The sequence below is a fragment of the Pleurodeles waltl genome, chromosome 6 (assembly GCF_031143425.1).
Source record: "Pleurodeles waltl isolate 20211129_DDA chromosome 6, aPleWal1.hap1.20221129, whole genome shotgun sequence".
Classification (NCBI taxonomy): domain Eukaryota; kingdom Metazoa; phylum Chordata; class Amphibia; order Caudata; family Salamandridae; genus Pleurodeles; species Pleurodeles waltl.
The window spans coordinates 989,852,848-989,867,782 of record NC_090445.1 but is presented as its reverse complement, the minus strand read 5'-3'; the positions used below and the strand labels follow the sequence as shown (position 1 = coordinate 989,867,782).

At 40.0% G+C, this 14,935-nt stretch overlaps 1 protein-coding gene across 2 annotated transcripts in view; it reads right to left on the bottom strand.

Annotated features, from left to right (window-relative positions):
• The window catches only part of RPP30 (ribonuclease P/MRP subunit p30), a 111,047-nt gene that overhangs the window by 43,625 nt on the left and 52,487 nt on the right, over positions 1–14,935 (bottom strand). For both annotated transcript variants that reach the window (XM_069239867.1, XM_069239868.1), the window contains exons 4-6: positions 8,527–8,601; positions 8,194–8,265; positions 1,058–1,147 (exon numbers count right to left, since the gene is read on the bottom strand). In XM_069239867.1, the coding sequence (XP_069095968.1) occupies positions 1,058–1,147; positions 8,194–8,265; positions 8,527–8,601 (237 nt within the window). The remainder of the gene's footprint in view (positions 1–1,057; positions 1,148–8,193; positions 8,266–8,526; positions 8,602–14,935) is intronic.

The following is a 14,935-nucleotide window of genomic DNA, read 5'->3' as shown; positions in this document are numbered from 1 at the left end:
AACACGTTAGGGAACACTTGAATTATTCACTCAAATAGAACTAATTACAGCACTCTGTTGCTCTGAGCTGTGCTGAAACTTGATAAATACCAACACATATGTACACTGCATGCTAGGCAGAGTCAGGAACACCAGTGGTTCACCATATTAAAAGAAGGAAGAAGGAGGTACTAGGAGGCTTGGTCAGTTGAAGTTAGAGCAAAACCTGCCAGTTAGGGAGGCAGTATTTTGAACCCATGGTTTTCCCATGAACATAGATATGAATGCCGCAGTGGTTTGGCCCTGGTGTGGGAGGGTGGTGGGTGGGGTGTTGGATGAACATTAACAGAATACAGATTTCCTGCTTGTTTTCAGTACAGTCATTTTGCCAAATACAGTTCACCTTAGTCAAAGGCAAGCCAGACTGAAGAGTAATCCCAAAGCTGCTCGAGGAAGAAGTGCTGAAATTAGTTGAGCACCGGTCTTCAAGTACTGGTGGGGTAATGCTCTTTCTGGCATTGCATGAAAGAAAGGATTTCCCTTTACAAACAAACATGTCTTTCTTTCAATTTTTCTGTACACCAGGTGTCTTCAAGAAACATTAAACTTTAAGACCACTAGAAAGCTCTCAGCTCCCCAATAATTCCATACTAGGGTTTGGATTGGAAAAGAACATTGGTTGCCACACATTTCAACCATTTCCAGTGGTCAGGTCTACTACAAAATATCTGACTAGTCTGTCAGATGATGAAACAAGGTCAGCAGTCCTCAAGCAGTTAAACACATGTTGAGAAATCATTGGTAAAAAGACAACACAACCAATGTAGAAGGTATGACTTCAAACATTGTACAATGATAAACTATAAGACAGTAGGTTTAACAAAAAATAAAATAATTAATATCTGTAAAAAAAAAATAAGAAACTGACTTTTCAATGATAAAATCAAGACAAAAGATTTCTCAGAAGCCGACAAATTTAGAAAAAAAATACACAAAAAAACAAAACAAAAAAAACACTTTCAGTAAACAAAATATACAGACAATACTTTTTTCCAATATGCTTATACTGTCAACTTACTGCATTAATAGGGGGTCTTCGGAAGTAGAATGGCTGTTTCTCCACTGCATTAATGCAAATCAAGTCCACGTCCAGAGCTGTGCAAGCAGTCTTTGTATCACAACGACAAGAACATATAAATAAAACTCAAAGCTTTACCAAATTTACATTTATATAACTATAAAATAGGATTGCTTCAGGTATACCTGCAAATGTAATATTGAAGCAATTGCTGCCTGTGAAATATATTTCCTACCATGTTTAGCAGAAAATGTCTAAATATGCCTTGCTGCCCATCACCTGTAAACAGCGCAAAAGTTCATTCTCCATACAACGAGAATAAAGTGTATCACATCTACATTTTTTAACAAGTAAAATGCTTTATTTATGGTTTTCAAATTAAGTAATACTCTTCATGGAATACCTTTATAGCATAACCACTACAGCTGCTTATCAAAACAACAGGGCGCTGTCGGTACATTGTACTGACAATTGTCTAAGGCACTTAAACCTTCATTCAGAGTTACGGATGCATATAACTGCCTAATGCGGAGCTTCCAATGGTGCAGCCAGGATTGGGCAATATGTGCGTTAAAACACATGCATAATCACTGATTAAGATTAATGTAGTAATAAAGTATTTGTGTATTGCGCATTTTCAAATCATCATTTCCACCTTGTAGATATATGGAACATGTATTTCCATGCAGCTTTTGTGCTTGCAGTAAAGTGCATAGGGTATTATCTCTCATGGGTATATCTTAAGCAAAATGTGCATATATCTTGAAGGCTTGATTCTGATGGAATTCAATGAAAGCTTTCTCCATAGCTTTTAAAATGCAGAACATTAAATAAATCAGTCACGTCCTCAATCGAGGTGAAGGATAAGGAATAAGGTTTACGCTTCTCCATTACCACAGCGCAGTAAAGTGTAGTTCCAACTTTGCGAGCCAGTGAGAGAAGGCACATACTATCAGGTCTGCAGGCATTCTGAATTACGGCTGGCAATTAAACAAGCCAATTGGACAAGAGTAGGTTTAATCAAGAACGTTTATATCCATTTCCACTACTAAAGTTGTGTTGATGAGCCACCTGCTTTCTGAAATCCATAAAAAACATAGTTCTAAGGTGAGTCTTTGGAATAAATATCGATCCTCCTCACTCCACTGGTATGCTAGAGTGGGAGAGGGGTAGAGAGAGGACAAAGCACCTGGGTGGCCCAGGGCTTGTCGGACTTGAACTCATGGGTATACTTAGAGCAACTCTTAGACCCATAATTCATCATTAAACATTATAAATACCTTAGAGCGTTCTCAACTGCGGGACAGAACAGCACACAGCTGTTTTCCACTGATCGAAACTGGACTCAAGATTCCTTTAATTCCTCCTTATCCTCCCCGACGCATTCTTCTCCTGTGCTTGATGTCACGTCCTTTTTACTTGGTTGTATACATCCTCAGGGTAAACTGTTCAATTGACTCATATCTACAGCATTATATCAGTTCACAGCAGTTCTACACATTTAGGGGCATATTTATACCACATTTACGTCATTTCTTTTTAACGCAAATTCGGCGCAACACTAGCTCCATATCTGTATTTTGACGTTAGACCAGTCTAACTTCCAAATACTGGAGTTTGCTCCATTTGTTTGGATGGGTGCACCTACCTGGAGTCAATGAGATGCAAGGTAGGCATTCCCATCTAAAAAATGGTGCTAACCCCATATTTACCCCCGTACTAAAATGAAGCACAGGTGGGAGGAGGGGCTAATAATGGTGCAAAGCTTGCTTTGCACCATTATTTAATGCCTGGATCAGACCACGCGTTAAGGTACCTGTGGACCCATTTCCATGGCTAAACACCATGGAATGGGTCCACAGGTGCCCTCCTCAAGCACCAGGAACACCCCCACCCACACCACAAGGACACTGGAGGATGGGGGACCGCATCCCAGGTAAGTATAGGTAAGTATTTTTTTTTCTTTAATTAAAATGCCATTGGGGCCCAACTTGGGGCCCCCTGCATGGCACAGGGTGCAATGGCCATGCCCAGGGGGCACTGGTCCCCTGTGCTGGCCAGTGGGGTGGTAGACATGGCTCCTGTCTTTTCTAAGACAGGAGTCATGTGGTATGGATGGTTTTGCGTCAGAAAAAGACGCAAGGCTGGTTAGAATCATCTTTTTTTTTTTTACTCTAACCAGCCTAACGTCATTTTTTTGGTGCAAAACCCCATTCTCCCATACGGCAAGCCCAACCCGGATAACGTCATTTTTTTTATACGTTAGCCCACCCTTTGCACCGGCTTGCACCATTCCATAAATATAACGCCCGGCTGGTGCTCAGGAATGGTGCAAGCCAGTGCGAAACGTTTTGGTGCAAAACTGCGTTATTTCAGTTTTGCACCAAAAAGTATAAATATGTCCCTTAGTTCCGGAGTGGCTGCCACACAGCTAGAATGCTAACCCTCTCTTTTGTTATGTGGGTGGAGAACCTCTAGATTGCCATTGCAGCTTAATTGGGCAGTTGTTTACTGTGGTAACTGCTTTGTTTACTGATGACTGTTTTGTTGAATTCGTTTTTGTTGGCCTTAGGACTGCTAACCAGTGTTAAAATGCTTACGCTCACTCCCTAAAATATGGTAAAATTGTCTGACACCCGATCGCCATATTCAATTTAATTATACGTCCTGAGTAAAGTGGTGTACGATACATGCAGGAAAGGTAAATTAAATGCTACTTGTGGACCGGCAGCGCTCATTGTGCCACCTGCTTAAGAAGCCCTTCTCAGGCCTGCCATTGCAGCCTGTGTACAGTTTCGGGATGCCAATTTGACCTGGTAAAATAAATCTCCTGCCAGGCCTTAAACTCCCATTTTAGTACATGTAAGTCACCCCTACAGTAAGCCCAAAACATCCCATAGACCATGGCGCAATATATATACAAAGTTGGCCATGGTTTTTTAAGTTGTACATGCCCTAGTAGTGGAAAAACTCCCTTCAATGTGTTTGTACTCTACTATGAGGCCTACAGTTCTGACAGAATAACACTGGGTTACCTTATTACCTTTAATAAGTGACAACATTGGACTGGGAGCAGACAGACACACACTGTTTACACCGCAATTGTAATTTAAAATCTACTTTACTGCTAAAGTTTGATCTTAAGTCACAATTCTAAAAATGCCACTTTAGAAAGTTGGCATTTTCTTGTCAAAACCATTTGGTGACAGCAGCCTGGGTCACAAGACTAGGTATAGTTGGCAGATGGCCTTTGTATGTTCCTCCCAGACAGTCACACAAAAGGGGCACTGGGTGCTGACAGGTTGGAAGAGGTGGAGCTGTGCAGAGCCCCACTTGCGCCTCCAAAACTCTGCCTCGGCCCACACACAAAGAACTTCACACTAGCCTTTTATGTCTCCTGATCTGATGTACCAGGGTTGGGAAACAGGAAATGCTAGACACTACTTTGGGGTGAGGGGGAGGAACCTGATTACTACAGTGTTATTTCTTTCAACAGGGTAGCTAGGATATGTTTTGTCTATATGAATTGGGTAATTATTTATTTTATCAGAACATTAATGGATTAATTTCTATAATATTTATTATGGATGGTTATATACAGGAAAACGTGTTGAAAATAAACAGTAGAGCAAAATCATGTTGTATTTTCATTCTGGTGTATGTTATGTTGTCGCTCCTTTTGTATATCGTTGCTGTCTATGAGCTTAGAAGTGTATTTTTAGAGGAAGATGAGCACATGGAAAGGACCTTGAAAGGCTTCTGTGAAGAGAAACATGTCGGAACGGAGTACTGTCAAAAGGTGGTGAAACCTGGATAGGTGTGCTGCTTTTCTGTTTGCTGTGTACTGCATGGAACAACAGCTTGGTACTTATAGTTATACTTATCTGAAGAAACTATAACTTGTGCTGTAAAGCAGTGGTTCCCAACCTTTTGATTTCTGTGGACCCCCACTTTAACATTAATGTAACTCAGGGACCCCCCACTGAATCATCATGGGAATCCGGGGGACCCCCGCCTGAGTCATTACTGGAAGCTGGGGACCTAATTTGTCAATATTTAATGATATTTTTTAATTTTCTAGGCTCTCGCGGACCCCCTGAGAAGGCTTCGCGGACCCCCAGGGGTCCCCCGACCACAGGTTAGGAACCACTGCTGTAAAGTAACGCTAGGCCACGAGTTATAGTTTCTTAACACAGGTATAACTATAAGTATAATTATAACTGCTGAATTTCAATGCTTTTGTGTGGGTAATACGTCACCCTTACTATAACGTCCCTGTAACCTTTGTTTTTTCATATATATATAGTCTTTCTCTGGTGGAATCATTTATTTACAGCTGCAATTGCTATAGACAGATTATCCTTAAATAACTGAGAGGGTATGGCTTCAGAAACAAATGCAACAAGTACTCAGGCTATTCACAGAAATTATACCTCAAAGATAAACATCTGTGGTGGAAAATGAGTGCCCACAAACCATAACAGCCCGCCTTCTGATCTCAGTCTTGCCAGTAAACATCTTTTTAAAGTTGATGTGCTCAGATTACTATTATTTCAGCTCAGTCCATAGCACAATCACTTCCATGGATTCTCCAATATTATGATGGGAAACCTCGTTACCGATATTGCTGTAAACTAGATATAAATGTTTATCTAGCACTCCTGTATCAATAGAGTTTTTGGGTGCATAAAAAAAATATTTCACCATGTAAAAGTGAAAAAAGCAGATATACTTGAAACCACAAGCAATACAACCATGAAAAGATATGGTGACAAAAGTGAATAACATGGAATACCATGTTTTCTTTAACAATAATCTTTTCACCTGTGTCAAATACCCAGAAGATGACCTTCCCTATTTGTGGGATGGGGTTAAGACCCCTGCCCAAAGCTTGCAGTCTGAGATCCAGTGCACCCAGCATTACATCGAAGGAGATAATGCATTCCACTGAGAATGGTTTCAGTGCGGTTTACGAGTAGCACAACATGAGCTGGTATCTTTCTTCACTCATTAAAATTAGAATTATGCTTACTGATGAAGTAAGCACTGTATTTCCATAATCATGTTGAACATACGATGATCCAAATGTATTTATGTTTAAGGACCGCAGGCAAATGATTATTAGTCGCCCATTAATTACATTTCAACCTAAGGGTTGGCTGCAGCTGTGGCTATGGAAGGAAAATGGATTATGCCAGGAAAGAGGTTAAAAGCAACCACTGGAAGTTCCTGCACTGGTGAAATAAGAGTGTGTCTTTTACATTTTTTAAACACATTAACAAGAAAGAAATGCCAGCAGAAGTTAGTCCTCATTGACTCCTAAAAATTGGTCACACTATTTTATTGAGTAAAACTTGACTGCTTAATACACAAATACGTTTGTAATCATTTGAAAATGTTCAAATACAAGGTAGAATTCCAGTTGCAGCCCCAAATGAATCTAGCAATTGAAAAAACCTGTGCACTTGATTTTTGTGTTTTCAAAAATACTTTTATCTTTCCGTAGGGTGGGATTGTAACTGTATTTATATAGCGTTTGCTACCCCTGACGAGGCGTCAAAGCGCTTTTCTGCGAGTAGCATGCTACTCCGGAACCCAAGAGGAATTAGCGGTGGATTAATATAGGGAAATATATTAGTACAGTATTAGTATGAGTTATTTCGAGTGAAGGATATGTAAGCTTGTTAGTTGGATTGACTAAAGTAACGAGAGGAGGGAAGAATCCAGAAGTGTTAATTGCGAGTTTATAGTAAAAGAATGAGGCTTGGGATGAGTAAAGGAGAGATGGAGGAGGGTGGAGTCTGTGGAAAGGGGTTAGGGAGATCATAGTAGAAGAAGGGGTTTTGAATGAGTCAAAAGGTGAGATAAATGAGGGAGATTTTAGTATGGTTGTATGGGAGATCATAGTAGTAAACTGAGGTTTGGGGTGAGCTAGATGCGGTAGAGGAGGGAAGAGCTTAGGCAGGGTTATTTTGGAGATCAAAGAAGTAGAATGGGGTTGGGATGAGTCAGAGTGGGGATGGAGAAAAGATTGATAGGATGATGGGGAGACAGAGTAAAGCTTACGAGAGTGTGAATTTTATTTTATTATTTATTTTTTAAATTGTATTTATTTATTTTTCTCTAGTACAGTAGAACTAGAGTGATAGATATGTAAATACACAATAAGGGAATATATGTGCAAAGAATATAATAATGGGTATAACAATAGAAGTAAAGTTGTATTGCGTAAACACAGACGTTCAAGATTTGTAATATTTAATGTTAAAAATGTAATTTTCTAACATTTATTTATATTTCCTCAACTTTTCAATAGCAAAATGCTTGTTAAATAGTTAAGCCAACATTCGCTCCTGGTGCTAAAAAGAAAGCAGGGATTCATAAGTATCTAACATATCAATAATCGACTAGGTGGTGCACCGCAATCAACACAAAAAATATTATATGATAAAACAAAGAGATATTCAATCTTCTGAAGCAAAACTTATCGGTCTTGTCCTTTTAATGTTTTATCATGAGTCCAAAGAAATTATGATTCCACACAGTTCCATAAATGAAAGTAAAGTAAGGAATCAAGGGAAAGTGGAGTGAAGTAGCCACATTGTCTTGCAATCCACTGGTCAAAAGGAATGTACAGGATGAACAGTTGCCAACACATTTCGCCCAAAAAAACGGGCTTCTTCAGGGCTGTAATATAATCATAATCTTCTAGAAAAGCATCTGAGAATGTTGAATTGCTAGGTGGAGGTCTGCAAAGGAGGAGAAGGTTACAGGAGGACATTGCTGTAGGGTTGCGTCTGGTGAGGAGGGCCTCACCTTGTATGGAAACGATGTCTGTTTTACTGAGATCTTTTGCTTGTTTGAGTATAATAGCTAGTCCACCTCCTCTCTTGCCTATACGGTTTTGTGTGATTTGCAAATGCAAAAAACTAAATCAAACACAAGAGTTTCTTGTTGCAATTAACAGGATTAAAGTAATACTGAAACTTTTAACTAATCATCATTAAACTGGTGCAGAAATGCTAGAATCGATAAAATGCAGCTACAAGTATGCATAAAAGGGTAGTAATACTGAATTACGTCAACATCTTTATAGATATATGAGCACTTCACACTTTTTGTTAGGTAAAACTTACATGAAACAATTTCTCTGTCTTTGGAAACACTGCCACTAGATCATAGAGTTTGATCACGCCTGATGAGACTCTCTGTTAGGAAACAAAAATGATTACGGACAGCTGTAATATATGTGCTGAAAATGCTCAATAACATAAAACATTTTAATTAACAGTCAAAATGGTGAAATCAGCAACGTACACGTCTGCAATTAAGCACATAAAACTGATTGCCATATTAATTTTTATACCTCCTGAAGAGTAACACTTGCTGTCATTGTGCGGTCTCAGCGAAACAACAGTAACTGTTTTAGATTATGTAACTATGTACAATAGAAAAACAGGAAAACTTACTAATGCGTTGATATGAGAAGGGTCGGTAGCTATAATCGTCAATCTGCTAACAATTTTAATTGGCTTGGATTTCCCCTACAAGAAAATAAATCAAAATGAAATCTCCACTTTTTACAGAATACATTATTAAACGGGACATCAATCCCTTTTGCTCCTATAGCTCCATTGCATCTGCTTGCAGCAACTGAAGGCCAGCTGCAAAAGAGGACATCAAGGGCCAAGCAGGATAAAGAGAACCGTATTTTATAATCATCAAGTCAAAACCAGGATAAAAATCATAAACTCCGACCCCTAATAACGGTGAACTGTGGAGCTTGAGCTCAGGGGATTGTGATGGAGATTTCAAACATTGTGGCATCTGCCTTCTTGGTCCATCAAAATCAGTAGCTGTTTATTTTTTAATGTACAAGTGTCGGCTGGGTTTTCAATTCTGTGCTTATTTTCTTTCAAGCAGTGCCACCCATGTACACAACCGACCAACCCACAAGTGAGCCAAGAAAGGCTAGTGCTCTGTTATATTTCAGAGAATATTGCTCTTCAACAGGCAATGCCCCTAAGTAACACAAACATTTAAGAGTGAACTTTTAAATGGAGAAATGGCTTTAAGCATCTCCCCACCGGGTACGGGTGATGACTTTGAATTGAAGTCCCAGCATACTCTGAGCTCTACATATGGCACCTCCATGTGCCATCTTACCGTGGACCTATGTGCAAAATCACAATTGCACAACACACTATTTCTGTCCTGCAGTTCGATCCTGCTTCTACACATACACAATGCCATTTGTCAAACTTTGCCCTTCCCACATCACTGCAGGTCAGGTGGTATTGCTTCCAATACCAATCCCACACACGTACTGAGTTAGGAAAGAGCAAATCTGGGCAGAGTCAAAGAAAAAGAACAAATGACAGTATTAGGCATGATGGAAAAATCAAAAAGAATGACTGTGCAAGGTCGAGGCAGCAGACAGACCAAATTAATTAAACAATAGCAAAGCCAAAAGGTCTGGCTTTAGTGTACTAATACATGTAAACCAAGCTGGTGGTCATTTATAAAGCATTGGCAAGAACCACTGACGCAGTCAATGCTTTTCACTGATTGGTGCAGGGGTCGGGCTACATGATAGAGCCTTTCATCAAATAGTTGTCTTTTTTACTTTCAAAAATTAAAAATTCCAAGACAGGATTTTCTTTTTAATTATAAAAAAGAAAACACTCCCTTGCCAAGGGAGTCATCTCCCATGGCGAGAGGGGCATTATTCCTTTTTTTTTTTTCCAACTGTCCCTTAAAGCCACGGTTTCCCTGGTAGTAACAGACAGTAAAGAAATGGCTCACCCATTTTAATTGGGTGTGTAGACATATAGCCATTTCTCCAAGGTTTGGCAATGGCGGTGACTGAGTAGTCACTGCCGTAGCCAAACCTATGGTCCAACCGCATCTAAATTGGCAGGGGAACGATCTTGGCAGTAAGCGTACTCATACACAAAATGAATCACACCCTTAGTGTTGTGCGCTCAAGCAACCATTTCATGCACTCAATCCAGTTTCTTTATGGTAGATTAAATAGGAGTTGTGTAAAATTTATTGGGGTGTGACAGTTCATGCAGTTGGTTGTTGGGAATAGTAGATGAGCTTGAGGACAATTTCTAGAAATACATTCACAGATACACAGGCACTAAGGAAGGGACGGAGAGAGCTATTTGACAGAAAAAAGTAGAGAAGACAATCAGATACTTTAAGTAAAGGTTAGTTTTGCATACTGAATTTAGAAATCTACAGGATGCTTTCTGAGATAGTGTGTAATTTGAGGTTGCAAGCTGTAGAAAGAAACAGCATAATTTGTATGCAAAGATAGTGGTAAATCAGGAACTTTTGATATGTACTTGAATAAGGTGTTCAGTCTGACCACTGCTAAGCTACCCCTAGACCACTACTCTATCAAGGTGGGTTTATCAGCTCAAGGACTGAGAGTGTGAAGTGTGACTGGGCACATATGTAGGGAAATACCAAGAGCTTAAGGCTGCACGCTTAGGAGGCAGCCCCATCCTAATTATTGCAATACGAGCTAAATATATGGGGTAAATAATGGAAACACTGAAAAGGAGATTCTGCAAATGCTGGAGTGTATGTCCTGTGATATTCATCCTCAAGTTCAGCGTACAGTATAATAAAAGCAAGTGATATCGTTTGGGTGCCTAGTTGTAGCATAGCACAAGATTGGGGCGGGAGGAAGACAGAGGAAGTGTATTGTCTACTTTGATCTGGCTGGAGAGTGAACATAAAGGCAGAGAAGTGAGAAGGATGGTGACTGGGGGCCCCTCTACTAACGAGTGGCTCCTGAATGAAATTCCTGACACTAAACTATATAAATAAGTGATAGATGGAATGTTTGAACTAATCACAGCAACCTGTAATTACTTGGACCACATGCCAGGCCATTTTTTTTGCACGCCATACCACAAAGTTGGGACCCAGCCACATACAAATTAGTCTTGTCCCGCTCCAATGGCAACAGCCCAGAACCAATCTGCCAGTCAGGTCCTCCATGAACTTGAAACCCAGGGCAGGTTTCACCCTTGCTATGTGCTCATCAACCAGGTGTAGCCTGGTTTCACTGGCTCAATGTGCACGGGACCCACCTCGGGGCATTCCCGAGCCCACCTGTGCATCACACTGAAATATACAAATAAAATGATGGACGGAATGATTGAATTCATCTCTTCCTGAAGCACTGCCTTTTGGTAAATGGAGGGGAGGGACTGCAGCGTCTGTTTGAAGAGGTGAAGGAGATCCTTTGGGTGAGGCCCAGTCTTTTGTTTTACTTGATCAAAGGCAAATGCAGAATCCTCGTGTCTCTGTGTGTTCTAGGCCAGAGACTAGCCTACAGTGAAGAGCATAACTACACAAAGATGGTGTCTGGAAAGCGGCCTGGAAAGGACATTTACATTCTGGTGCAGACCGAGTCACTTTGGCAGTTATAAATTAAGGCTTTAAGATGCAGGACAAAGAGAAACAACTACACTGTAGAGTAAAAAGATAACATCTTGATGGTTACATTGCAATAATCTGTGAAACACAAAGCTGCATCCCTCCTGGCACAGGGGTTAAGAAAGCCTTGTAAAAATCTGTTAGAGAATATGCATATCTGACGCTTCGTTGTGGTTTAGGATGTCCCCCTCAAGTAACTTGTTTCATTTATATCCAGTATAAAACATTCTACAGTTCTCACATTATCACAAATTCAGAGCCCTGAAAAATACAAACCTTTGCATTAAGCAAACAGCAGGCAGCATCACATTTCAGCAATTTCAAACGATATATGTATAACTAACATGCTAACACCTGAAATGAAATGTGAAGAGCAGCTGTGGAGAAATACATTGACATGGTTACAGAGGATGAATACCAGTTCTGGCATGATACCATCAGGTCGAACTATAATTTATGGCCCATCACCAAATGGTGTACTCTTCCCTCAGTCTATCAGTCGACTGTCGTCATTAACCAAAAAAAGGCAACGGCAAAGCCATACGAAGGGATATGAAATTCCTATAGCCCGATACCCGGGACATATTGTTTGGGGTCAAGGGCAACAAGTTTTCATGTTTATTTTGTCCTTGGACAAGTAGGCCCAACCTCCTGCAGTACAAACCCTTTGGCTGCCAGTTTACATAGAAGGGAATTGTCTGCAGTTGAGGTAATATGTGTGTCCATGTGTTAATGCTGTTCGAACTTGTATTTATGTTTCATTAATTAAAAGGTTTTATTATTAGGGTGAGGGCCCCAAATGAACGTTTTAAGGTCACACTGCACTACTGACAATAGATCCAGTAAAAAAACAAAAGTGTGCACAGATGTTTGAAAAGTTTAACAATATGAGGCAAAGTATTATGCTCCCAGAATGCTCTCTGATTGAATGCAAATGTTTGCAGAAGCTTGTAAGCAAGAGTGATGAATCTTGGTTTTCAAAATAAGATGTTCAGAAAAAAATGCAAGTAGGAAAAAACAAACATATCACTACTATTACATTTTAGGTGCTATTTCTCTGCACTGTCATTTAGTAAAATGTGTTGCATGCAGGTATTTCCCAAAAATATTCCTAACGGAAAAATCAGTGTAACCATTTTCAACAAGATTATGGGAAGCATGAAAATAAACAAGTACTGGCAAAGCCAACTGATCTGTAATTATTTGCGAGTCTTTTGGTTTCGTCAATGCTTGTCTTGTTTTGACATGGCTTCTGTAACACTTTATTGTTGTGGGAGCTGCCAGGCCCTCACCATTGTAACAAACAGTGGCAAAAAGAAAAAAATGTTTTTGGTCTCAAAAAGCACACATTGCCCCCAGTGGCATAACAAAGGTCCAGGGTGCCAGCTCAGCACAACACCTGCCCTGAGCAAGTCTTTGGGGGGGGGGGGGGGGACACACACTTCATGTTCTGTACAGGGGCATCCCCACCAGTTTAGTTACACAGCTGATTGCCACAGTAGTTCCTGGCACTGAACAAAACTACTTTATGTGCCAATATTTTCCTTGTAGAAGAGCAGAATGTGATCACTCACAGTAAAGCAAGGCTATAGATGGAGAGAGAAACAGAAGTTTAATAAAAACAAAACGTCTTTGTTAACGCCAGACCTAATTAGGGACCAAATTCTTAAAGGAAGTCACAAAAGTGCACTCATGATATACGTCTTTGAATTGGTGGCTTTCATGAATTCATGAGAACGTTCAGAAGTAGAACAGGAAATCGTACTCCTAAGAAATATTTGTGAACTGTATTTTAGCACAAGCAAATATGCATATGTAGATTTGCTCATGTGACAATCTATTGAGCATCTACAAGTTCACTTTCTGTCCAAACAATTGTTTCCCAACCCTGGAAGAACATCTACTTCTGCCATTGTCAGGAGTAAATTTCCAACCTTTCTCATTATGGGAAAAGATTAGAGAAGAGCTGGTGAAAATCCTTAAAGCATGCAAGTTAGCAGGTCTGTAGACTCAAAGGCATTCCTGCCCTGGAACTATTGCTTACTGCTTCCTCCAGCCACAGTATGTAGATCTGTGGAAAGGTGGCAAAATAAGACAATTGCTATAGTAGGGACTGAAATTGCAAGTAACCAAGCCCTACTATAGTAGTCACCCTGGCTTAATCATATAGACTATTATCAGAGCTCTTGCATAATGAGACTGCTACCACATTTTGTCGCAGCCCTACATGGCACCAAAGGGACAAGTAGATTTTGTTAACAGGGCAAGTAGATTTAAGAAGCAACCTGTCCCACAAACAAGTAGATATTTTATAAAATTTCACACCCCTGCATACATCTGGCCTAAGTGTGTGTGTATACATATACATATATATATATATACACACACACACACACACACACACACATATATATATATATATACATACACACACACCAGGTGTATGCAGGGGTGTGATATATATATATATATATATATACATACACACACACACACACAAGCAAGCAATGACAGAACAATCGTTTTTATTAAGTGTTCACCTAGTGGAGTGCAATAGGGTCATGCAAATGTTTACTCCTATTAGGGAACAACAGCTGTTGTAAGGCTACAAATTACAATATACATCTCACCTCCTTATTTATCTGCCATGGTTATCTACCCTCTTTGGATTTTGTTTCCAAGTTAACTGAATGAATAGATTAGAAGTTTAAAAAATGGTGCAGTGTTTAATGTGTGGGTATATAACTACCTTTATGAGTGCAAGGCCTTAAGGCCTAATCCATAATTGCAATTAAACTGGAGAGGAAACCGTTTTTTATCCAGGCATTTCCCTGGTACGCTGGCTTGACATTGCAGGTGTCTCCAGACAATTAAGTGAGAACCACTAGGAGAGGGGCTTTAGTTCCGCCCACTGGTTAGGAGCCAGGAGTACATATTTTAATTGGGAAGAAGGTGTGTGCTTCCACAAAAAAGTGATTGCCCTCCACCAGCTGTGATAATTTTGTTATTTTTCCAGCTACCCGAGTGCAAACTTTCAGGAGCATACACATACTATTGTAATGCTATTAACATGTCTTAGATAACCAGAAAAGTTATGGGGATTTTCTCTGGCAGCAGACCAGACGGGAGGAGGCAGTCATTAATGTACACTGATTTTTTTGGTTTGTGTTAGCAACTGGGTCTATAGCTGGCAGAGGTATGCACCCTGTCCAAGTAGGTACCACAATCCCGGTCAGGGTAAGTCACAACATACACTAAATTATCCTGTGCTCACCCTCTGGTATCTTGGGACAGAGAAGTCAGGCTTAACGTATGAGGCAAAGTGTAAAGTATTTGTGAAATACGTAAACAATAACACAGAGCAAACATCAGTGCAAACATCACAAAAAGACTCCACACCAGGTCACAAAACTAGATTAA